The sequence below is a fragment of the Xenopus laevis genome, chromosome 7L (assembly GCF_017654675.1).
Source record: "Xenopus laevis strain J_2021 chromosome 7L, Xenopus_laevis_v10.1, whole genome shotgun sequence".
NCBI lineage: Eukaryota > Metazoa > Chordata > Amphibia > Anura > Pipidae > Xenopus > Xenopus laevis.
In genome coordinates this window covers 131,927,633-131,954,643 of record NC_054383.1, presented here as the reverse complement: position 1 = coordinate 131,954,643, position 27,011 = coordinate 131,927,633, and the positions used below count along the sequence as shown (strand labels likewise).

General features: G+C 38.3%; 1 protein-coding gene across 1 annotated transcript; it reads right to left on the bottom strand.

The window, feature by feature from the left end:
* Nucleotides 1-1,307: 1,307 nt before the first annotated feature.
* Nucleotides 1,308-23,192, bottom strand: LOC108696931 (mucin-19). The gene is made up of 12 exons (XM_018226635.2): nucleotides 23,018-23,192; nucleotides 19,966-20,001; nucleotides 18,394-18,453; nucleotides 11,602-11,655; nucleotides 10,788-10,841; nucleotides 10,076-10,135; nucleotides 6,285-6,344; nucleotides 5,190-5,243; nucleotides 4,485-4,538; nucleotides 3,847-3,900; nucleotides 1,613-1,660; nucleotides 1,308-1,531 (listed from the first exon to the last, which is right to left on the bottom strand). Exons 1-12 carry the CDS (start codon nucleotides 23,103-23,105, stop codon nucleotides 1,443-1,445), a joined length of 711 nt encoding a protein of 236 aa, XP_018082124.2. The 5' UTR covers nucleotides 23,106-23,192; the 3' UTR covers nucleotides 1,308-1,442.
* Between the last annotated feature and the right edge of the window lie 3,819 nt (nucleotides 23,193-27,011).

Here is a 27,011-nt window from a genome sequence, read left to right as displayed (position 1 = left end):
TTAGGATAAAAAAAAGTCTTTATTTCCAAGCATCTTTAAAAACACAGACAGGCATTCTCCTGAGACTGTTCAACTAAACCATAGCGTGTCTAGTCACCTAGACACGCTATTGTAGATAGCATAAAAAAGTTATATTCAATCCCATTTCCATTATGCGTTATTTACTAACTAATGCAAAGAGCAAAGAATCAATGTAAGCATAGATTTACTAAACTTTAAACTGAGGAAGAATGTACAGTAGTCTAAGGGGATTATTTATCAAAATTCTTATTTAGCAATGAAAAAACTAGAAAAAATTGGATTCGGGAAAAAACGCAACTTTTTCGGATTGTTGCATGAAAAATCCAAATTTTCATAATTTGACGCCCGAGAACCAGGTTTTAGCAGGTTTTAGATGAATTGTCAGATTCGGACTTGGAACAGCTTCAGGGTATAATAAATTACGAAAAAAATCGCATCTTTTTTTACTGCAACTTTTTGGGGTTTTAACCATAAAAACAGAGGCCATGAAAAAATTGTGTCAGGTAAGTTTACAATAAACTGACAAATATTTCAGTATAGATCAGTGTGTGATCAATGCTATAAGAAGTCAGTCAGAATATTTTCAGTGGCGTTTTAGAGCTCAGTGTCAGTTTCCCAAAATCCATCTGCAATGTAATGACACACCTTGGGAAATCTGGTTTAAATTTCATTTTTGGTTTATTCATTAATTATAGGCGTTTTTGTTCTATGATGTATGTGTAACTGTTGTGTATTTTGCTTTTACTAATTAATATGATTTGGATTTACATAATTTCTTACATTTGTTCTGTAGGAATTCATTACCATTTGAGTGTTGAGTTTTGCATCCTGTATAAAGGTACCCAGCCTGTGGCCTATAGCCTATATATGGAACCCTTCGGGGGTTCCTAGGGTTTATTTACTAAGCCCTGAATGCAAAAATCATGAAAAATTTGTGATTTTTTTTTTATAAAATCACGAATTTTTCTAAATTTATTTAACCCCGAGGCTGGAAAACTCAGAATCTGAAATCCTGGCATCTCAGTCCTGTTGAGGTTGCATATAAGTCAATGGGAGAAGTCCCAATGATTTTATTGATGTGCGCTGGGTCTCTGGTGAAACGCCAACGTTTTTGAAGGTCTCGGGCAAAAATCATAGGTTTCGGGTGAAAATTCTTAAAAAATTGTGAAAATCAGGTGAAACCTCCCATAAAATCGTGAAAATCATAGTTTTTACCGCAAAGCAAATTTTCGGGAAAATGTAATAATAAATAAGCGTTAAATACCCGAACGGCGTAGATCGGAGTTTGTAGCAGACAATATTGAGATAAATTCGGACCTTGATACATAACCCCCCTAGTGTCTCTCTATATATATATTTGACAGCAGGTGATTCATTATCCCAACCCCAATATATTGAACTAAGTGAAATGTCAATGAAGTTTAAAGGAAAAAGTATATACACAGTAAATATAAATACACATATATTTTACAGGTAGCAAATGTTCCTTGAGTATTTCCAGTTGACGTGCCTGACATGAAAGAAACAAATATAAATACATGCACCATACAAGGACATGGGTAATTAAAAAAAATAAATATAAGGTTATTACCATTGCCGGATGTCACAGGTATATTACTTGACTTTAGAGTAGTGAATGCTGAATATAAAAGGAAAAATTATAAATACACAATGTATATTGCACAAGGACATATTAAAATGTATTAAAAGTGCATAAAGTTCCTTGAGTTGTCTCAGCAAAAGAGATTATTTCAGCATTTTAATTCTAAAATTTTTTTATTTTATGTTTTTAGAATTATCTGAGATTCTCTTTTGCAAATTTACAACTTATGACTTCAAATGCTACCTGAATCTCTGATCCAAAGCTAAAAACATATTCTTGGTCAGGAAATATTTTTATATTTTACTAATTCTATTGAGGCCATTTTCCATTCTGTCTTCCAAACCACTGGCAAATGAAGGCATTGTTTGGGTTTAAAGCTATTTTTACCAATGCTGTTACCTATTATAAAGTAGACTTTATTATTTACTGCATAAATCACCAGTTTTTATCACAAAATGTAATTTAAAAAAACATAAATGCAAGTTATACACTTAGGGGGTTATTTACTAAACTGCGAATGCAAAAATCAAATTTTTTTAAATTTTTTTTTCAAATAAAATCTAACTTTTAAAAAAGCATGAATTTTTCAAAATTTATTAAACCCTGAAGATGGAAAAGTCAAAATCTGAAAATCCGGCATCTTAGTCATGTCGAGGTTGCATATAAGTCAATGGGAGAAGTCCCAATGATTTCTTGATGTGTGCTGGGTTTTTGTGCAATACCCAGATGTTTTCAGAGTTTTCGGGTGAAAGTTAAAAAAAATTGTGAAATTTGTGAAAATCTCATGGAAAAATAAAAAAAATCATGAAAATCTGATTTTTTTCCCCCCACAAAGCAAAGTTTTGGGGAAAATGTAATAATAAATAAGCGCAAAAAAACCAGAGCGGAGTTGATCAGAGTTTATAGCAGAAAATATTAAGGTAAATTTAAAAATCTAAATGTTTTTCAGACAATCCCTAGCGAAACGAAAAATGTATCAAAAATAATCCAATAAAACCAGCGCAGTTTACATTGACCTTGGCAACTTTTACCTGGCAAATTTCTGTATTAGAAGTTTTCATGGTTTTACACATTTTGCATTTATCAAGGGTCGAATTTCAAATTCATGTGAGTTGTCCAATAAACTCCCATGAACTCGATTCTTGACCAATCAAAATTTATTATAAAAATCACATTTTTTTAAACTCGAGTGAATTAAATTTACCCGTATTTTCAAATTGAATTCAATTAGAATTTTAAAAACTCAATTCGAGTTTTTTTTCTTTTCAAAAACCTTGAATGTTAGGAAGGCTGCAAACAACTCCAAATTGATCCCTGGACATCTCCCATTAACTTAAAAAGCAATTCAGCAGGTTTTAGGAGGTCAATAGTCAAATTTAAATTCTTAAAGGGCCAGATTATGATAAATCTCAAAATTGAAGTAGATTTTGAATTTTTGAATGAATATTGAATTGGAATAACTCCTAGTCAAATTTGACAATTTTGACCATAAAAAAACTTGAAAATTCGATTTTCTGCCCCTCAGTAAATCTCAATTTTTTTTAAAAAATAAAGAAAATATTTTTAGAAATTTGTGTAAATAGTCTAAATTTGATTGTTAGTAAATCAGTCCCTCAGGGTTATTCAGTGGCTATATTCAGGATAAAAAAAACTTTGATTGCGTAAAAAGGGACATTTAATGGATGGGAACATAATTTTGAATCTTTATAGGTCCCTGCTAAATTACTTTCAGTAAGTGCTGACTCCAATATTGTGAACTCTTTAGAAGAAAGAAAACACACCTTTATTCATTTTAATTTATTATATTATAATTATATAATTTCAATTATTGTGTTTTATTTCAAATGTGTTTACATGAAATGAAGGCTTTATAAATATATGGGCGGCTAAAAAAATTTATGTTTTACAATTTTTTATGAGGACAACAATTTTTCTTGCTCAAAATGTTTTTTTCAATGTGCGTTTTTTCTTTTGGTAAGTTTTTTGTCCTACTGTATTAAAGTCAATGGGAATTTTTTCTTATGGGTGTTTTTTCTCAAATTTTTTGTCATGTCAAATTTTTGTTGCAGTTTTGAGAACAAAATAGCAGATGGCGAAATGTGGAATGTTGCTGCAAATCCATTGCTGGTGAAAAAATTCACTCATCACTATATATAAATATTAGCCATGATGTCTGAACATAAATATGTATCCTAATAATAGAGAAGTATAAAGTTAGCTACCTGTTTTTGTTGTAATGGCACTTGTAATCAAGGATGATTGTGGTATGTTGGTGCCTTAAAAAAATTAATGGTTAAAAATGTTATACTTTTACACTTCTTGGTATGTAATGAAATGTGCAGCTTGATTAACATATTTTATTACAGTGTAAATATTTATGTCAAAATCATTTTAAAGGACAAGGAAAGGCAAAAAAATAAAATCCCATTTTTATTTTCTTTAATGAAAAAGAAACCTATCTCTAATATACTTTAATTAAAAAATGTGTACAGTTTTTATAAGAAACCTGACTGTATGCAGTGAAATTCTCCCTTCATTTAGTGCTGTGGATAGGAATTGTCAGACGGTCCCTAACTGCTGAGCAGGGAAACAATCATACTTATGAACAGCAGGGGGAGCATTCTGGATAACTGATATACCAATATATAATTCTTATTCATTTATTTTTGCTTATTCTGCTGAGACCAACGTCCTTTCTATCTTCCAAAACACTATTATTTTCAGCAGTTTTGTTTTAATGCACAATATTCAGTTTTAATCTACTGCTTTTAAGCACAACAGTCACTTTCATTTCACTGCACCAAAGCACCTCATTCTTCATTGCAGACAGTATAATAAATAATAAATATAAGGATATTACCAGTGTTGGATGTCCCAGATGTTGATGTATCACTTGCCTTTAGTGTACTAAGTGCTGAACATAAAAGAAAACAAATCTAAATTCATATGTAATGAAGCATAATGGATTAAAAGTGCTGAATTCTTCCCAAAGAGACTAGACTTTAGGAGACAGATTTATTAAAGGTCGAAGTGAAAATTCGAATTTGGATTCTAATTTTCAAATTAGACTAGGGAATTGTTAAAATTCGATTTGAGTATTTTTAAAAATTGGAAATCGAAAATTTTAAATAAACAAACTATTCACCACCTTAAACCTGCCGAATTGCTGTTTTAGCCTATGAGGACATCCTGGGGTCAATTTGGAGTTGTTTGCAGCCTTCCTGAAAATCAAGTTTATTTCTGAGAAATTTTATTTAAATTTGCAGGGCGATTTTTTTAATAAATTGCAATCGGTTGAATTTTGAGTTCATATGAGTTTTAAATAACTCCCATAAACTCGAAATTCGACCCTTGATAAATCTGCCCCTAATTTTTATTTGTTGTTTTTATCTCATGTTTTGGAATTATTTGAGTTATTCTTTGGCAGATTTAAAATGTACTACTTCAAATGTTGACTGGGTCACTGATCCCAACAACCAAACACGGGGAAACAGGTAATGTTTTTTTTTTGTTATTCTACTTTTGTTATTCTATTGGAAATTAAAAATAAACATAGGGTTATTACCAGTGGCGGATGTCCCAACTGTTGACGCGGTTCCTTTTTCAGTTGTTGTAAATGCTAAACATAAAAGATCAAAATAATAAATAATGCAGTACAGGCATGGGATCTGTTATCTGGAAACTTGTTATCCAGAAACCTCAAATTATGGGAAGGCTGTCTCCCATAGACTCCATTGTAATCAAATAGTTTAAATTTTTTTGAATTATTTTCTTTTTCTCTATAATAATAAAACAGTAACTTGTACTTGATCCCAACTAAGATATAATTAATCCTTATTGGAGGTAAAACAATCATATTGGGCTTAACTAATGTTTACATTTTTAGTAGATTACGGGGCAGATTTACTAATGGTCGAATATCGAGGGTTAATTAACCCTCGATATTCGACTCTCGAAGTTAAATCCTTTGACTTCGAATTTCGAAGTCAAAGGATTTAGCGCTATTCGTTCGATCGAACGATTCGAAGGGTTTTAATCCATCGATTGAACGATTTTCCTTCAATCAAAGAAAGCTATGGGGACCTTCCCCATAGGCTAACATTGATGCTCGGTAGGTTTTAGGTGGCAAAGTAAGTGGTCGAAGTTTTTTTTAAAGAGACGGTACTTCGACTATCGAATGGTGGAATAGTCAAACAATTTTTAGTTCAAATTGCTCAATTCGAAGTCGAAGGTCGAAGTAGCCAATTCGTTGGTCGAAGTAGCCAAAAAAAACTTCGAAACAAAAATGGGAGGTTTCGGGTGAAAAAAATCTTGAAAATCGGGTGAAATCTACAAAAAAATCGTGACAATCTGAGTTTTTACCACAAAGCAAATTTTCTGGAAAATGTAATAAATGTATAAATAAGCATTAAAAATCCAAGTGGCTTAGATCGGAGTTTGTAGCAGACAATATTGAGATAAGTTTGGACCTTGATAAGTAACCCCCTAAATCTCAAATAATTTGAGTTTTTTTCTTACAAGAGTTTTGCCCAAAAAGCCCAACTAGAAAAATATGAGGTTTAATAAATAACCCCCTTCAAGTATGGAGATCTAAATTATGGAAAGATCCTTATCCAGGAAAACTCCAGGTCCCAAGCATTCTGAATAATAGGTCCTATACCTGTACCAGTGGTGAATGTCTCAGTTGTTGCTCTGTCACTTGTCTTTACAGTACTGAGTGCTGAACGTAAAAGAAAAAAATTATAAATACATACTGTATACGCACAAGAACATATGTAATGACACACAATGCATTAAAAGTGCTGAATGCTTCTCAGGTTGTCCCCTAGAGAGAGACATATTTTAGCATTTAATTCTTCGAAAAATAGAGAAATTCACCCAGAGACTTAAATCTATCCTTTTTGTTGAGGTCTGATTTGTATAAGAGCAGTAATCTATAGAATAAAGTTAAATAAAGTATAGAATAAAAGTTTTCCTTTAAAGGGATACTGTCATGGGAAAAAACATTTTTTTCAAAATGAATCAGTTAATAGTGCTGCTCCAGCAGAATTCTGCACTGAAATCCATTTCTCAAAAGAGCAAACAGATTTTTTTATATTCAATTTTGAAATCTGACATGGGGCTAGACATTTTGTCAATTACCCAGCTGCCCCAAGTCATGTGACTTGTGCTCTGATAAACTTCAATCACTCTTTACTGCTGTACTGCAAGTTGGAGTGATATCATCCCCTCCCTTCCCCCCCCCCAGCAGCCAAACAAAAGAACAATGGGAAGGTAACCAGATAGCACAGGGATCCCCAACCTTTTTAACCGGTGAGCAACATTCAGAAGTAAAAGGAGTTGGGGAGCAACACAAGCATGAAAAATGTTCTTGATGTGCCAAATAAGTGCTGTGATTGGCCATTTGGCAGCCCCTGTGTGGATTTACAGCCTACAGGAGATTCTGTTTAGCAATACTCCTGGTTTTTATACAACCAAAACTTGCCTCCAAGCCAGGAATTCAAAAATAATCACCTGATTTGAGGCCACTGGGAGCAACATCCAAGGGGTTGGAGAGCAACCTGTTGCTCACGAGCTACTGGTTGAGGACCACTGAGATAGCAGCTCCCTAACACAACATAACAGCTGCCTGGTAGATCTAAGAAAAACACTCAATAGTAAAAACCCATATCCCACTGAGACACATTCAGTTACATTGAGAAGGAAAACAGCAGCCTGCCAGAAAGCATTTCTCTCCTAAAGTGCAGGCACAAGTCACATGGGGGCAGCTGGGAAATTGACAAAATGTCTAGCCCCGTGTCAGATTTCAAAATTGAATATAAAAAAAATCTGTTTGCTCTTTTGAGGAATGGATTTCAGTGCAGAATTCTGCTGGAGTAGCACTATTAACTGATGCTTTTTGAAAAAAACATGTTTTCTGATGACAGGATCCCTTTAAAGTACCCCTCAATTCCTAACTTTCTATTCACAATTTGTTTTGCCACTAAAGTGCTCGTGCTCCAATACGCTAATCATACTGAAAAAGTGTCCCTTTTTGCGGATGACATTCTAGTATACCTGGCTAACCACGAAACCTCTCTATCCACTATCTTGAGCTCAGTTCAGGAGTTTGGCCGGTAAACTGGGAAAAATCCAAACTGTTTGGAATTTATGCCAACCTCCTCATACCTCCTCCTCCTAACATATACGAGAGAAATGGGTAACATCCTTTAAATACTCAGACCCCAGTCACTTCATACAACTCAGTCTAGCGCCCATAATCGACTCCCTAGTCCAAACTCTTAAAATTTGGGATAAACTACCAATGACCCTATGGGGACGTATCAATATCATAAAAATTGTATATTTACCCAAGCTTCTATATATTCTCCATAATGCACCAATCCAGATTCCTTGATCCTTCTTTAAAAAGCTGAATAGAATCATAATGCCCTTCATTTGGGCCAAAGAAATGTCTTGGGTCACCTGGGAACGACCCACTGCCTCTATCCCAGATGGAGGGCTAGCTCTAACATATTTAAATCTCTACTACTTGGCCACCCAAGCTTATTATCTGCAATGGGGCCTAGTCCCGAATCCCTATAACCCCAATACAGCCCTCCATGCTTCCATACTACAGTCCACTGAGGGACTAACCAGGTTCCCATATAGACACCCAACAGATATGGCCATGCTACCCAAAACAATGTTTTTTTGTGTTCACACAAAGCCTGGGATACGGCACTGAAGCTCCTAAAGGATCCCTTGCCACTCCAGTCACCATATCTCCCATTTTGGGGCAACTCACTCCTTCCCAGTCTTCGGAACTTATCCGACTTTATTTACTGGCCAAAACTGGGCATCAAATGCTGGCTGACCTAGTTCCCAATGGACAATTTCTTACCTACCGGGAGATGCAAGTCAGATGCCCAAACCAGCAGATACACATTTTTAGATACCTCCAGCTTAGGCATGCCTTTGAAGCACAATTTGGATCATTATCTCCCGCAATTAAGGAATGGGAATCGAAACCACACTTCACTCTGCCAGTCCTGTCAAACTCCTGTCTAAACTTTACAAAGACCTCCATGGTACAGTCAAACCATCCTTTGATCGAGCCCATAACCTATGGGCAGACACCATGCCTGGTTTTAACCAGGAGCAAAGGGAGGAAGACACTGCCTCGGCGTATGACTTCCTGCTCTTAATCAGAGACAGGCTTGTAAATTATAAATTCCTGGTCAAACTTAAAAACATGGCCAAGAGACAAGATGATCTATGCCCGCTGCAAATAACCAGGAGCAAACATTATACACATGGTGTGGAATTGTCCCCTGATTGTTTTGTTTTGGAGGGATCTAATGGGTATCATAGGAGGTCTGCCTGCTAGGGGTAACTGAGGATCTGATCCCTACCAACCCATCTAGAATTTCTTTCCATACGCTCATGTTTTACGCAAAGAAAATCATAATTATACACTGGATGGGCCAAACCCTCCCAAATACAGCATTCTGGAGAATACTGATCAATGGGACCCGCTCACTGATCAAATTCACCTATGAGACCTGAGGGGCAACTTATAGTTTGAAAGGCTTTGGGGGGTCTGATGTGATCAAAATTCCATAGAGCTGTGAACCTAAACATGTAGATAAGCCAAAACCCAACAATTCTACCACAACATGATATTCTGTTAACTATACCTATGTACACTGTAACACTAAACAATGTTGTTATTGTAGTTTATTGTTTGTAAAAATCAATAAAACTCACATTTAAATTAAGGGTTCGTGCTTTTTACATGCTAGTGCTATTAAGAATTCATTGTGTGCACACAAGATAAAATAATTCTGAATTCAATTAATTATCTTCAATTAATTAGTTCATCAATTCATTTAATAAATAAAAATCAATAAAATGGCTACAATTCATCAGTGTACAAACATCAATTCATTGTACATAATTAGTATAGAAAACCTTGAGATGTACTATAAATAAACTTGATTGTTCTTTTAAATATTAATGAATCCTTGAACTTGATTATGAGTGATTAAAAATTAGTAAAGTGTTAGTGCAATTCAAAAACTCATGATCAGAAACAACTAAATGAATCAATTGTGATTAGAAATTCATAAGATTAACAAGTTGGATAAGTCCCAAATAAAACAATAACATACAGTATGAAAGTGTATCTATTCTTATCAAGAGATAAAGCCTGAATATTGTTGTTGTAAGGAAGGAATTCTTCCCCCTCTGAGACAAATTGGAGAGGCTTCAAATGGGGTTTTCGCCTTCCTCTGGATCGACTGGCAGTTAGGCAGGATATATATACACTTTAATGGTTGAACTTGATGGACGTTTGTCTTTTTTCAACCTAACTTACTATGTTACTATGTAATTCAATGAATACCTATTGTTCCATGTTAAGTTATTTGGGAATATTTATTTAGTAAAGTAAGAAGAAAGATTTAATACCTGTGGTAAAGGTGACTTTAGTATCCATTGGGTTCTTTGTTGTTTGATTTGTAGTTAGAACTTAAAAGAAGAAAAAAAACAGGTTATTTTTTTACTTGGTACTTAGTGATGTCATCGGTTATAATCAGAGCTTAGTCGTCATTTCTGTCACATGACTCACTGAAACGTGTATATTATAATAAATAAAATACCCTCTGTTGCAAAATATGAGGATATTAGAAGTCACCTCAGAGTTTCATGACGTGTATACAAGCACTCTGTCTTCGGCCTCCTTTTTTATATGGTCATGGAACTCCTCAGTAACTTATAATATCCTTATATTTTACAAGAGGGGGTACTTTATTTACTATATCCAACACAGATCACAATGTCAAGAAACAACTTCAGGGACATCTGTCATTGACTTCTACATGGCCTCAACCGTTTTAGCAGCTTTGGAGTATAATATTTTTTTATTTCCTCAAAAATTTGAGTTTTCCCCCAAAAAAACTCAACCAGAAAAAAATCAAGGTTTATTAAATGGGCCCCCCATTTATTTAACATGTACCCTTTTTAAAAATGAAATTTTACACTTATTGGTATATAATGAAATATTCTTTGTCGACATATCTTACAACAATATGCATGTAAATATTTGTCGAAATAATTTCCAATTCTGTCTGTTTTATTGAACTGTACAAGGACACGGTAAATACAAAGATAAGGTTATTACCAGAGCCAGATGTTCCAGCTGTTGATGTGAATGCCTTCTCTGTTGTCGTGAGCACTGAACATAAGAGATCAAATGTAATTAATGCAATAATACAGTAGATACAGGTATGGTAACTGGAACCAGTTTCCAGAAAGGCCGTCTTCCATAGACTAATTTTATGAAAATAATCCATATTGTTAAAAATGATTTCCTTTTCCTGTGTAGTAATAAAACAGTCGCTTGTACTTGATCCCAACTAAGATATAATTAATCCTTATTGGAAGCAAAACCAGCCTATTGGGTTTATTTAAGGTTTAGATGATTTTCTAGTAGACTTAAGGCATGAGGATATACAAATTAGGGAAAGATCCGTTATGCAGAAAACCCCAGGTCCCGAGTGTTTTGGATAACAGGTCCCACACCTAAATATAATTGTTATTCCTATTTTTTGCTTATTCTTTTTGAAACCTTCCTTTCTATCTTCCAAATCGCTGGTACACATATAAATATTTATGCATAAAGTTCTTTTTTCCTGTTTTATTGCCTCTATTAAAGTGGACTTTACCATTTACACTTATTTCAAGTACAACTATCACTTTCATTTCACAGCACCTTATTCTTCTTTTCAGACACCACTGATTTCCAGGCTTTGGAGCAGAGACATTTACTAATTTCAGCCTAGAAATCAGGGAAGTAAATCTTGTGGGCTTCAGTCTTTTGTTGATCTGAGATTCTTGTGGCGGATCTGTAGGTTGCCGAGGTTTCCCATTTCCTGATGTTTTGTTTAGTATTGCTCAAGTACATTGATAATAAAAAATAAGTATAAGCCTCTTACCAGTGCCAGATGTCCCAGCTGCTGTGGTATTAATTGTCTCCAGAGTAGAGAGTGCTGAACATAAAAGAAATATTATAAATACATATTGCACAGGGTCAAATGTAATTGGAAAAAAGTGCAGAACATTCTTGTGTTGTCCCACTTGAAAATACCGATTTTAGTTTTTTAACTCATCCATTATTTTTATTTTATGTTTTTGGAATCATTTCAATTTTACAACTTCAAATGCTTTTATGAGACTCTGATCCAAGAAAGACTTATTCTTGGTTGTGGAATGTTTTCTTATTTGTTTGATGCTACTGAGATCAATTTGGGCATAATGTTGTTTTTACCAGTTTTGTTACCTACAGCATTTTAAAGCATGTTTGGAGATCTGATAGCATTACTGTCACAGATAGGTTAGGGGGCACTGTGGAGGCAGAGGTGGGAAGGGTGAGTCCTTCGGGCAGGGGCTGTAAGGGCAGGTTATGGAGAGGAAGGACAGGAGAAGGGCAAAGAGGGCAATCAGTCAGAGTTTGCTGGAACAGAATATGTATGAAGAAAGTAGAATCAGGAACAGATCAGGAGTAGGTGAATACGTGAATAAGTGCAGGACAGGATGGAGCGGGCATAGAGAGAGGGACTGGACTGGACAGGACAGAGTAGGCGTGTCAAATACTTACCGAGGGGACGACAGGGACGCCTGTCGCCCCCTCGACGGGGACGCCCGTCTCTCTCCTCCACCGCCGATGCGGCTAGGCTTCAGGCGCCGGCTCCTATGGAGCGCGCCGCGTGCATGCGCAGCAATTAAAGGGCCAGTCACGCTGGCGCGATTGCGCAGGCGCTGGCGCTGATTCGCCAGCGTCCAATGGCGCCAAATTCAAATCCTTAAATGGCCAGCAGTCCTTTTGTGCCTTGCCCAACGTAGGTTCTGTTTATTGTTCCTGGGTGTTATTATTCTAAGATACTTGTTGTGACCTTTTGCTATCCCTGACTACTGTTTGACTTCCGCCTGCCCTGATCCTTTGGCTTGTTCCTGACTACTCTTTGGATTCCGTTTTTGTACTTCGACCCTGTTAGTTGCTGACCTGGCCTGTGACCTCGACCATTCTACTGTTTACCGATTTTGTACCGCATTTCCGATTGGTTTCGACTCGGCCCGTTCCTGGACTTTGTTAAACTTACGTTTAGTTCCCTTGCTCGCCCAGAGTTCTTCCTTCAGTCTCCTCACTATTAAGTCCTGGCGGCATCCGAGTAGCGGAGGGCTCCACCCGACGTGAAAGGCGGCGGTTATAGGCCGAAGCGTGAGCCGAGCCCGGGACATTGGGGTTTACTCTGGGTTGTGGGATACCGAACGTTACATTACTTTGGGCCAATAACTAAGAAGATGGAGCCAGCTGAAGCTACTGCTTCCACCACTCCTTCGGAAGCGATTCTGGCAAATCTTCTACAGAGACTTGGTGAACAGGAGGACAAGCAAGACTACATTGTGCAATGTCTTCACGGTCTTTCTTCCAGACTTGACATGATGCAGCAACAGCCTGTTCCTGGTCCGAGTAATACTACTCCTCAGGCAAGTACTTCTCCACTTGCTGGTAGTACCTTCCATGAGCCCAAGGTTCCTTTCCCCGAGAAGTTTGCTGGGGATCGAAGTAAGTTTTTTACTTTCCAAGAGGCCTGTAAACTGCATTTCAGTTTTTTACCCTATTCCTTCCCTACTGAGGAGTCTAGGGTGAATTTTGTAGTTACGCTGTTACAGGGTGATGCCCAGCTCTGGGCATTTAGTTTGTCTCAAAGGGATCCAGCCCGTCTCTCCTTAGAGGCTTTCTTTAAAGCCATGGCTATTATTTACGATGATCCTGATCGTGCCGCCTCTGCTGACGCAGCCATACGTGCCCTTAAACAAGGCAAACGGCGGGCAGAGGATTATTGTACTGAATTCCGCCGTTGGGCGGTAGAGACGGGCTGGAATAATACGGCTCTTATGAGTCAATTCAGGGTTGGTTTGGCTCCGACTATTAAAGATAGCCTTGTAAATTTCCCTGCACAGTCTTCTCTGGATTCTCTCATGCATCTGGCTATCCAGATTGATCGAAGGCATAGAGAGAGACTCCAGGAAGAGCAGGTTTCTTATGTTACACCTCCTCCCGTAAATGTCTTTAACACCCCTCAAGTCTTTCCTAGATCTTTAGAAGAACCTATGCAGATTGGTTCTACTCGTCTCTCTTCCGAGGAGAGGGTTCGTAGGAGGAATAATGGGTTATGTCTGTATTGTGGGGATAAGGGGCACTTTCGCAACACCTGTCCCAAAAGGCCGGGAAACGACAGAACCTAAGCAGGTCTGGGGAGTCTTGCTTGGGTGATGTCGTTTCTACTCCCCAATCTTCTCAAATTTTAATTCCGGTTCTTTTGAGTTGGGACAGTGGTTGTGTGCAGAGCTCTGCTTTTTTGGATTCTGGGGCAGCGGGTAATTTTTTGGATTTTGGGTTTATTCAAAAACATGGTATTCCTTGGGAACCACAGGTTCCATCTTTCAGATTATCCGCCATTGATGGTAGATCTTTGGGTTCCGGACTAGTATCTACCCGATCTAAGATTATTCACATGTCCGTTTCTGATCATTTTGAATCTCTTTCATTTTTCATTACTGAGTGCCCACAGACTCCAGTCATTCTAGGCCTCCCCTGGTTACAAGGTCATAATCCCCAGGTTGATTGGCCCTCTGGTAAAATTTTGAAATGGAGTTCTGCATGTACGTATTCTTGTGTTAAGTCTGTCCAGACCCTGGCCGCTACTTCTTTAAAGAGTCTTCCTCCTTGTTATGCCGCTTTTTCTGATGTTTTTTGTAAAAAAGCAGCTGAATCCTTACCCCCCATAGACCCTATGACTGTGCTATTGAATTATTGTCTGGGTCTTCTCCTCCTCCCCCTATTTCTGTTGAGGGCCAATCTGAATTTTTGGTTCACAGGTTGATTGACTCTCGTATTTCTAGGGGTAAACTCCAATATCTGGTTCATTGGAAGGGTTATGGTCCTGAGGAGAGATCCTGGGTTTTTTCTTCCGATCTTAAGGCGGATAGGTTGGTGAGACAGTTTCATTCTAAATTTCCCAACAAACCTAAGGGTCCAGTGGCCCCCTCTGGAGGGGGGGGTAATGTCAAATACTTACCGAGGGGACGACAGGGACGCCTGTCGCCCCCTCGACGGGGACGCCCGTCTCTCTCCTCCGCCGCCGATGCGGCTAGGCCTCAGGCGCCGGCTCCTATGGAGCGCGCCGCGTGCATGCGCAGCAATTAAAGGGCCAGTCACGCTGGCGCGATTGCGCAGGCGCTGGCGCTGATTCGCCAGCGTCCAATGGCGCCAGATTCAAATCCTTAAATGGCCAGCAGTCCTTTTGTGCCTTGCCCAACGTAGGTTCTGTTTATTGTTCCTGGGTGTTATTATTCTAAGATACTTGTTGTGACCTTTTGCTATCCCTGACTACTGTTTGACTTCCGCCTGCCCTGATCCTTTGGCTTGTTCCTGACTACTCTTTGGATTCCGTTTTTGTACTTCGACCCTGTTAGTTGCTGACCTGGCCTGTGACCTCGACCATTCTACTGTTTACCGATTTTGTACCGCATTTCCGATTGGTTTCGACTCGGCCCGTTCCTGGACTTTGTTAAACTTACGTTTAGTTCCCTTGCTCGCCCAGAGTTCTTCCTTCAGTCTCCTCACTATTAAGTCCTGGCGGCATCCGAGTAGCGGAGGGCTCCACCCGACGTGAAAGGCGGCGGTTATAGGCCGAAGCGTGAGCCGAGCCCGGGACATTGGGGTTTACTCTGGGTTGTGGGATACCGAACGTTACAAAGCGTAGAACAAAACAAGACTGAACAGGACAGGACAGAGCAGTTGTATAACATGACGGAATGGGCGGATGTAGAATGGGCGCGTAGAACAGAATGGGAACAGGAACAGGACTGGAGCTGGAACAGGACAGCAAGGCAGACGAGGCAAGGATTAGAATGAGGTTCAGAGCAAGGTTCAGGCTAGGCAAGGAAAGGTACAAGGTACAGGCTGGAGCAGGAAACCAGAGCTGTACAAACCTCTGGAAAGCCAATGCTCAGGCACTGGTTTTGAGGAGGGCTGGCCTTACATCGGCAGGGTCAGCCCTGATTGGCTGACCCCAACCCACTAATTAAGATGCTGAGTGAAATGACTATTTCTGGGACCCAGCAGAGAAATAAATATATTTATATTTATTTAATATATGAAATACAAACTTGCTGGCTGCTCTCCTGGATTGGTGGTTAAGGAGCACAACCAGCAACCAGGAAATCCCAGGATCAAACCCCAGCAGAGCCTAACAAATACAATGATATAGGTTTAATTACACATCAGAATCCTTCAGAATCCTGATACCCAGAAAGCTCTGAATTACAGGAAGGCAATAGATCCCACATTAATCATATAATTCTATTTTTGATAACAGATTTCTTGTTCTTGATGGGAACTGAGCTGCATGAATCCATAGAGGAGGCAAAACAATCCTACAGGGTTTATTTAACGTTTACATTTTTCTAGCAGCCTTAAGGTATGGTGAATTTGTTAAAAAAAAACACCATACGAAGCATTCTGGTAATAAATGTAATACCATATCCATTAATATATAGATATTTGCAGTAAGTGCTATGATAATGTGATTTCTTTAAAAGAAAACCCCCACAACTTCATAAATATGTTTAAAGGGCCAGTCAAGCCCAAAATAAAAATGTTGCTAATAAAAGAAAACTTAACCCTAAGAAACTTTCCAATATACATTTATTAAACATTTTCAGTGCTTTTAAAGTTTTTTGTAAAAAGAGTTGCAACTGAAAGCACCATTTGCCTAACTCCTGCTTGTTACTTTTTAAACAATGGGCCAGATTCAGTTCAGTGAGTTGTGTTTTTGATGCAAATGTTTGGTGTAAAAAGGTCATGTTGGTGGATTATTTCTATCCATGTTATGCAGTTGTTTCTGACACGTTTGAGGTTAGTTTTGAAAATCCATTTTCTAAGGGCATTTCATCAGGGGCGATCCTGGCCCCTCCGCTGCCTGAGGCAGCAGCAGTTGCTGCTGCCCCCCCTCCCCTGGAAATTCGCTCTTAAAGTACCAGGAGCAGCATTTTTGCTGCCCCTGGTACCTAGTGGGGCGCTGCCGCCTGAGGCGACGGCCTCAACTTGCCTCATTGGCGAAGCACCCCTGCATTTCATTTCTACAAAGACTAGTATTAAGGGGGTTATTTATGAAGCAAATATCTGAAATCCGAAAAATTCTGATTTTTTCTGACAAAAAATAAAAAATCCCAAATCCAGCATCTCAAAGCTCTCTGGGTCCCGTATAAGTCAATGGGGAAGGTTCCAGTGTCTGTGCCGCTGTATGAACCGCTATCCGCTGATTTAGGGGATTTTTGACCGAAAAGTCCAAAAAATGTGTGGTTTTTGTGAAAAAATCTGCCTTTTCGGGCAAAGGTCCGAAGTTTTCTGATTTTTGCCCGAACCTATTTTTTTTAATGATAAATAAGATCCATTTGGGAATTCGGAGTTGCTCTTATTTTTATCTTAGAAATACTGAGATAAATTCAGAGCTTGACACTCTTAACGTGCAAATTGTTGTTGGACTAGAAAATCAAACACAGTCCACCAGAAATCAACATGTCACATTTATACCAACATCATGAAATGTTTTCCAGGTTGGTATTAATGTGGCCCTTTAATTGCTGGTGGACTGAGTTGTTAAAAATATGGAGAAAGCAAAATGGAATTGCTTTAAAGTGGGAAAAACCAGGGTGGGTGAGGATTATTATAACAGTAGGTGTGGTTTATAATTGTGGGTGGGGACTATTCACTTTTTTGAGCCCCATTCAAGCATTGGTCTGCAGTGATAGAAAAACACTGTACATCCTACTTCTTTGCAGAACCTTCATTAGTAGACAAACATTATGCAAACACAATAAAACCACATACTGTACATCAGAGAACAGAAGGCTGCCTCAGCAAGTCACAAATAGAACAATTAAAGTATCTCTAAAAGAGTTGGGGAGCAACATAACCACAAAAAATGTTCCTGGATGGTGCCAAATAAGGGCTGTGATTGGCTATTGGTAGCCCCTATGAGGACTGGCAGACTACAGGAGACTCTGATGGGCAGCACATCTGGTTTTTATACAACCAAAACTTGCCTCCAAGGCCGGAATTCAAAAATAAGCTCCTGCTTTGAAGCCACTGGGAGCAACATCCATAGGGTTGGGGAGCAACATGTTACTCACATGCTACTGGTTGGGGATCACTGCTCTAATGTATGGTTAAAAAAAGAAGAAAAATGTTGCGTGATAAAACGCCCATTGACTTCAAAGAGTTGTCGTTTCACGAGTTTTCAAAAAAACGGGTCAGATTGGCCCATCACTATTAGTATTTTGTACACAGTGGTATTCAGCTATTGAACAGGACCTAGAAAGACAGATAATAAATGGTAACAATAACAATTACATTGTTACCTCAAATGGCAACAGTTTTTTTTGTAGGTGTCAGAATTAGTGACCCACACTTCAAAGTTGGAAGCAATATTGACGAAGAAGGCAGATAATATGCAAAATGAAGAGCAAATGAAAAATTTCTTATTAGTAACATACTAAAAATTGCCGATTTATAACATACTAAAAATTGCTTATTTTATAACATACTAAAAGTTAATTTAAAGGTAAAGTACCCCTTTAAATAGGTAAGTTGATTACAATGCTATCTATATATACATTTGGTCTCTATTACAGAAAGAGAAAAATGCAACATGCTGTACCTGTATGCGTCTCTGTAGTAATGTTACTTTTAGTAAATGCTGTTGATGCTGTTGTGGTGTCTAAAAAAAAAGTTACATTTATGTGTATCTTTCATTGCACAAAAGCTTAGTTTATAATAAAGAAGAATATATATAGAATAAAGAAGATGGGAGGTAGAGAACAGAAATATTTTCTTTTTAAACATACAGTAACATTTTAAACCTTAGAAGGGGCTTTGATGTAAAAAACAGGATGGGACTCTAGACATTCTTAGATAACAATTCAAAGATTATTTTGGTGCATATACAGTTTAATATTTTGTATTTTAATATGTTATATTTGCTCTTGGGTAAACTTAAATTCACAGGTTTATAAACCCTGGGTGCAGTCCTGTTGTCATGTTCAAACTTCCAAAACTCAAACATTCAATATTTATTAAGAGTAAAACATTTGAAGCCAACAGGACTTGTATCAGCAAAACTGAAACCATTTTTCAATTCAAGTTTCAAGATTAAATTTGTCAGACTCATTGAAAATTGAAGTTAGAGTTGTTGTTGTTTTTAAACAATCAATGTGTTGAGTTTTTTTCCACAAATAAGTTTGGCAAGTTTTTTTTAATGTTTTTAAATTCGTAAAAAAAACTGTAAGATTCGAATTTTGATCTGTCCTTCAGTTACAGTAAGTGCCAGGTTAGATAAGTAATAGTTCAGTCTAGGAGTACAAGGCTGGATCAGAGGTTAATTAGTAGAGCAGCCAGAGGCTCCAACAAGGGGGTCAGTAAGCAGTCAAGTAATGAACCTCAGTGAACTTTGCCTAGTGATTGGGATTGTTCACCAAGGCAGTGAGTACTACCTCTGTGTATCGCAAACACTGTCACTGTGATTTTACTGTGCACCATTATGTCGCCAAACGAGCGGATCTCCCTCCGATATGCCCACCTTGAGGTGGGCAATATCGGGCTGATCCGATCGTGGGCCCTAGGGCCCAAAGATCGGATCCTTCACGTTCGCAAATGGGCGGTCGGATCGCGGGACCACATCAACGAACAGATGCGGCCGCGATCCGACGGGATTTTTAACCCCATCCGATCGAGATCTGGCCGACTTTCGGCCAGATATCGATCGGGGAAGCCCGTCGGGGGCCCCCATACACGGGCTGCCGACTCGGTCTGTCGGCAGCTTTTATCGGCCCGTGTATGGCCACCTTTAGTCTACTAGAAAATCATGTAAACATTAAATAAACCCAATAGGCTGGTTTTGCCTCCAATAAGGATTAATTATATCTTAGTTGGGATCAAGTACAAGTTACTGTTTTATTATTACACAGAAAAGGAAAATGGAGTCTATGGGAAATGGCCTTCTTGTATTTTGGAGCTTTCTGGATAACAAGTTTCTGGATAATGGATCCTATATCCATAGTGAAATTTATGATTCTACCTCACGAAAGCTCAAGTTTAAATTTTAGTAAATCTGCCCCGAGTACTGTATGTGGTTTCAAAAGTGGGCATGGTCTATGCACTATTTTATAGGCAAGTATCATCTAGTAATAAAGTATAATCTAGCAATAAAATTTAAAAAAAAAACCTCAAATACCATTTATTGCAGCTGCTCCTTGTAACACAATGTGAGCTGAAAAGGAGGAAAAAGAAAAGAACACACATGTGAGTGAATATGAATTTTAGAATTCTTCCTATTCCCCACTCTTACCTGCGCTCTCACTCTGTATATATTTTACGGGTTCAAAAATGAAGGAAAACACAAACATTAAAGACAGAAAAGGAACATACTGTACGTCTGTATGTATTTCTGTTTTGCCAGTGCAATGGTGCCAGTAATAAAACCTGGTACTGCAAACGGCAAGATCCAACAAGATCTTTGTTTTCTGAACCATAATAAATTTACTTAAAAGCCTAGATTTTCAGCATCTCTATAGTAATAATGATCCAGACCTTCAACGTTGTCACAGGAGTTTCCCATTTTGGATTTTGTTAGGAGTGTCGGTGGCTGGGCACATGCTCAGTGGGCTCTGATTGGCTGTTGAGAAGCTAAGCTTAGGGCTCGTCACTAATTATCCAGCTGAAAATGAGCTTCCCTGGCTCTAATATAAGCTGATGCTACAGGTTTGCTGATTATTAAATTCTGATGCTAATTGCACTGGTTTCTGAGCTGCGATATGCTAATAATCGAAATTATTTACTAATCAGCCTCTGTTGTGACATTTAAATGATATATGTTCAGTATATTGTATGTCTGTCCCTAAGTTCAGTTGATATAGAAGCCCGAAACATAATGTATAACAGTTCTGATCTACTTTTTAAGTTAAGCTTTGGTTCTTGTTCGTTTTTGTGCACATGGGGTGCAGGCTATAGAAATCTAGGGGCTAAAGGACAGGTTATTAGATTGTGTGGAAAATCAGAGGTCAGTAGCGATGGGTGAATTTCTCCTGTTACGCTTCGCAAAAAAATCGACCGAAATTAAACTTCACTTTCACAACTTAAATTGTTTAAATCTTGTTTCTTTTAGTCTTGGAATTCACAATCACAGCAAGCAGGCAGGTGCCAATTTGTAGATACCGTTATTAAAGGAGAAGCAAACCCAAAAGTTAAAAAAACCCTACCCCCCCTACCCTACATAGAATACCCCCCCCCAGTCTAAGTGTTACCCCGGGCAAATTCCCCTAACTTTTAACTTACCCCTCGGTGCAGATTCAGGCATCGGAGTTCACGGGCGCCATCTTCAGACACTTCTGTAATCTTCGGAATGAGACCGGTGATTTGGAAATTATTGTGAGTTTCGGGGCATGCGCAGTTGTTGCAAAGTAAAACATTGCTCCAACTATTCTCATTCCGAAGATTACCAAAAAGAAGAAGATGGCGCCCGTGAACTTCGCTGGACAGAATCTGCACGGAGGGGTAAGTAAGAACTTAGGGGCATTTGCCCAGGGTAACACTTAGGCTGGGGGGAGAAGGGAGGGGGGTCTATGTAGGGTAGGGTTTTTTTAACGTTTGGATTTGCTTCTCTTTTAAGGCAAGCATTGCATAATGCTCATATCTTGTTTTTTGCTCCAGAATGCTGCACCTGATGCCCAGGCACTGGCTGCACAGTTAGATGGTGGGTAGGGATGGGCGAATTTTTTCACCTTGTTTCGCCGCAAAAATGACGCCCATAGACTTGATAAAGAGCCTGGCATGCTCGTAACATTGCCTTCTTGCAAATGGGCTTTAAAAATTTTCATCTTTGAACACTACTGCAACCAGACTCCGTGTGTGGCTGGTATTTTTCTGGATATTGATTTGACCCGGTGACAGGAGTGGGTCTCACAGTACAGGACCTGGCACTACAAAAGTGTGATTTGGGGAGGTGAGTGCTCCACATAAGTGAGCCCATAGACTTGGATGGTGTCGCGCGTTTTTTGACACCCATTGACTTTAATGGGCGTCAAGACATTTCACCGGCGGCAGATTTTTGGCATAACAAAACGGGTGAAATCCGCCCATCCCTAATGGTGAGCAGAGAGGAGGAAATGAGGAGTGCACTGACATCTAGTGCAGAATAGAAAGTGAAAGAAATTAGCTGCCCTGCCTGTATGCCTAAGGCATAGAGGAGCGGCAGGCAACATATGATTGACAGCTAAGAATTTTAATCCTCACTAAATTCTTAAAAAGGTGGCAGCCATGGCTCGACTACAGATGGCCAGACCCCTCATCGCACACACCGCTTTCAATATAACTTTATAGGGGGGTCCTTTTCTCCTTTTAAAAACAACTGTTCAACCAGCGCTTTCAGTACAACCAAAATCAATGGAGATTATTCATATCTTGAAATAGATTAAATTTCAACTACCCTGGGCTTGAATGTCTAATGTTACACAATACAGTGTTGCCAATATGATTGTTTTAATTATTCTTTCTGTGTGATTTCTTAAAATTGTTACAATATGGACTTTATGACATGCCTCTTAGAGGCAACACATATAATGCAAGTAGATAATTTTGACGTAGTTAAAAATTATTTTTTTTAGGCAAAAAACATAACAGCAAAGCCTTACGCATTTCATGCCTTAGGGGCACTTAGTCATAGGCACGAAACGCGTTAGGCTTTGCTGTTATGTTTTTATCTAAATAAATACTTTTTAACTAATTTAAGGAGTGCGGTCTGGAATGTGCCAGATCTTCATTATCTACTTGCATATCATTTGCCTCCCCAAGCTGAAGGTCTGGGGCTTGAGCACCTGGACACCCCTTTCTTCTTCTGGGTAAGTTAACCCCCATCCTTACTATCCTTGACACTGAATGCTTCTCTATAAGTAGTGATGGGCAAATTTATTCACCAGGCACGAATTTGCGGCGAATTTGCGCAATTTTGCCACCGGCTAATAAATTCACGAAACTCCCGTGAAAATTCGCCGGCCTCAAATCAATTTGACGCTGGCGTCGAGAAAAAACGGACGCCAGCGTAAAAACGGACACCAGCGTCAAAAACTGATGCCGGCGTCGAAAAAGGACTCCGGCATCATAATCGAGACGCAGGCGCTGTTTCACAAATTTTACGCAGTTTTGCGAATTTCGCAGAAATTATCTATAAGCCATTAAACACTAATATTATACTGTAACTTGAAAATGTTAAAAAAATAACATAAACTCACCAAGCAGAAAAACCTTTGTAATATAACGATGGTCCATATTTCCACAGGAACAGCAAAACAAATTGACAGTGGTGATCCTGATACACATGAGGAATGATGAAAATGTTTAGGTATATCGCACAGATGCAGGTACTTTATGTATTATTATTTCTATTGTAAAAGAAATACTTTAGGAGTAAGATTGTCTGTAAAAACGTTTCACTTTGCGTGACAGATGCACATTCCATACGTAGCTCATAAGTAATTGCAAAGAAGTTGCAAAGAATATCTATAGTAGTAAGTCAGATCAACTGGACTTGCTGGTTTTTTTTTTCTCTTGAAGGTGTTTTGCTTGCCATTCGACTGGCTTTCTCAATTCAGAATGACTTGAATGAAGATGTTTCTGGAGTTAAATACCATAGAATCTTGCTCCAATTTGTTAATTATAACCAACATGGGGTTAGAGACCTCATGGTGGCAAGGTATTGATTATATTAGCATGATTGGAACTATGAGGTTTTAGTAAACCATCCAGGGAGAGCTGCCAAAACAACATTGTATAGATGTTGCAGTCCTCCCCTACCTCTATTCAAACTTGGTTTTCCCTTGTCTATGAAGGTTTTCATTGATCCAGGTCATGGTATGTCTAGTAGAAGTAAATCTAGAGCATTATAATAAAGGATGGATACAAGAAAACATATTTATCAAGTAGAAGTAAATCTAGAGCAACTGGACTTGCTGCGTAATCATTGAAGACGTTTCACTACTCGTCTGAGCAGCTTTTTAAGTTCAACTGACTGGTACGGGAAATTCTCGTCATATAAACTCTTCCAATAATCCAGTAACAATGGCGTAGTGCAACTATCCAGAGAGGTGCCGAGGACTTCCCCATATATTCGTCAGATGAAATGCAGATGCTGCAAGAGTGAGGAATGAAACATCTTCAAAGATTACCCAGCAAGTGCTCTTGATTTTCCCTTTTTAACATATACGGCTTTTTTTGACCCGTCTTTTAAACCAATCCTCCTCCCTGTCCAGAATGTGAACATGGCAGTCTTCAAACATGTCCTTTTTCTGAGCCATATGTTTGTGTAAGAGTTGTTTAGGTTTCTCCCACGTCTGAGCACACCTCACTTTACTGCACACACAAAGTTACTCTTCTATGCTTTGCTATCCTCTCTCAACACTCAGATAAAAATGCTTCAAAAAGTGTATCATGATTGGTATCTCACTCCAACAATTCAACAAATGGGTTCAGTCTTCTACTCTATGTCCAAGAGGACAACTCTGCAGATGACCAACACATGTGGTGGAGCTGTCTCACACTCTAATGAAGGGAATACATCTTTAACCTAATTAACAAAACCCTAACATTAGAACTTACTCCCAATCCTTAGCTATCATTACTGCTCGGCAAGCCAACCGATACCATGAACATAGACTCTGATTATAGTTTGTAAAGAATAGAGATTAGGAGAATAGAGGTTGAGTGAGGAGAAGAAGAATAATAGTACTGAGAGTGGTCTATGGTTCTTTGGTGGGCCCCTGGTATAAGGTTTTTGGGTGGGCCCCTGGTGTCCCAGTCCGACACTGAAACCAGATGTCATAGAAACCAAATCAGAAGAACCTCATCTTAAACTCAGGTTTTCTGAAAAATGGTCTCTTTATTTTGATCAAATTGATTCTAGACACAAATCAAAAAATTTGGAGCTGTTACAAATGTAAGTATCTTTATTTATTGAGCAGTTTTAGTGGCTCTGTGTCATTATAAAATATTTTTATTTTGTTATTCCACCATGCAAGGTTTTTTTTGTTGTTGATCTGGTTATTTAATAATACTTTTTTATTTACTGGCTCATTATCTTTAGATATTATAATTATCTTTCTCATCTTTATATAATTATTACATACTTTTGAATTGTTAGTTGCATGACATGGGCATATGTGTCATATTATCATGTTTAACACAATCTCTTAAATTGTAAATCTTTTATGCTTTATAAAAACCAATAAAAATGATGACAACAAAAAAATGGAAGAGCATACCCCTTAAGAACAGATTGTGGTGGGTCCTGGAGATGGAGAAATGTTTATGGTTATACAGACAAGGTCTTCTTCATAACATCTGAACAAGAAATGTATATGTCTCCAAGATCAACCCTCCCTTCTCTTTTGTTCCCTTGCCTCTTCCTATCTTGGTTAGTGTCTTCTATAAAACCAACCATAGCAGCTGGGTCTATAAGACATCAATGAATATTTGCTCTTTCAAATTGCCTTTATTAATTTATTTACAGCTAGCATAGTTGTTATAATATTACATCAAAGCATTACAGTTGCTGTGTATTTGATAACATTGGAATCACAGTGCAAGACTTACCAATAGCCTTACTGCTACGCGGCATCTATTTCTCACATGAATTCACTGCAGGATTGGTTTGAAATGCAGTTTGGCTTCTTATATCCTACAGTAGAGGGTGTTACTCCCCATTAGAGGGTATGGACAGAATTTGAAAAAATACCACATAGACAGATGGAATGTACTAGAAATTATAAAGCTCCTTCCCCCTCCCATGCCTCCTGGCAACTCCAGTATTTCCTTCTTTGGGTCAAACCTATGATAAGGAGAGTAAATGTTATATAGTCACCAGGAAATAAGACAAAGAGCCTGGCTATAACTTTGGTTTTTAATCTCAAAAAAAGTCACAAAATATCACAATTTTGCCAAATTTTGCCAAACTGTTGCCTTAATGCATTGGAGTCAATGGGTGTTTTTTTTCTTGAGGGCTCTAGGCACTGCAAATATAACTATCCTGCTTTGTCTCACCAGCATTAACAATGCAGTATGTTCCTTCAGCTTTGAAGAATATTTTGGTAGTATTAGTGTGATCAGTAATTTTACGTGTACCATTTTGACATAGGCAGTTATTATAATTGTCTAATGTAATTGTATTATTACAATATTAGAATTGTCTCTATATTGAAACAGATAAACCTGTGTTTAGTTTTCTTCTCACAGTGCCCACTAACTATCTACTGTATGTAATGTTGGTGAGTTTGACTTTGGCACTTGACAGGAGATACTTTATGAAGAAATCGACTTACAATTTCTGCCAATGCAAGGGTTTTCCTTTCTACAGATATGATTCTACATAGATTTGCAAATCATGGCCTCCCATACACCAAAGCAATGGCTGCATTAAAAATACCTGGGTCTAAAATTTGCCTTGTCCCATAAAGCATTTCTACCTTATATTCAATCATAATCCAAATTCCAAAGAGATTAGCGATCTGCTGCCCCTGAATTGCTTCGCTCTAGATCCCTGAAGTGTCTCTGGATAATTGTTTCAATGAGACAATAAGCAACTTGATTTTTTAGATAGAGCTCCAGCGGCATTGACCTCCCCTCAGTTCATAGCAAGGTTACAGATACATACATCTTTGCTGCAACATCTGTCTAGCTGGTTTTATTACCCACTGACATTTAGGGGCAAATTCATCAAGGGTCGAATATCGATATTCAACTGGGAATGAAAATCCTTCGACTTCGAATATCGAATGATTTTGCGCAAATACTGCGATCGAACGATTAAATCCTTCGAATCGAACGATTTGAAGGATTTTAATCCAACGATCGAAGGATTATCCTTCGACCAATAAAATTTAGCCAAGCCTATGGGGACCTTCCCCATAGGCTAACATTGGGTTCGGTAGCTTTTAGGTGGCGAACTAGGGGGTCGAAGTTTTTTCTTAAAGAGACAGTACTTCGACTATCGAATGGTCGAATAGTCGAACGATTTTTAGTTTGAAACCTTTCGATTCGAAGTCGAAGTCGTAGTCGAAGGTCGAAGTAGCCCATTCGATGGTTGAAGTAGCCAAAAAAACACTTCGAAATTCAACGTTTTTTTTTTCTTCTATTCCTTCACTCGAAGTTAATGAATTGGCCCCTTAGATTCACATCTTCAACTGAGTTATCTCCTCCTGGATGAACAGACTCCACCTCAAGGTTAACCTAACT

What these genes read in the sequence shown, in the direction of transcription:
- LOC108696931 (XM_018226635.2), bottom strand. Translation starts at nt 23,105, where the DNA reads ATGTGTATCAGGATCACCACTGTCAATTTGTTTTGCTGTTCCTGTGGA. An exon ending in ATCTGGGACATCCAACACTG is followed by an intron (nt 3,901 to 4,484) that starts GTAATATCCTTA and finishes AATTTTTTTAAG; the next exon opens with GCACCAACATACCACAATCA. An exon ending in ACCTGTGACATCCGGCAATG is followed by an intron (nt 1,532 to 1,612) that starts GTAATAACCTTA and finishes CTTTCATGTCAG; the next exon opens with GCACGTCAACTGGAAATACT.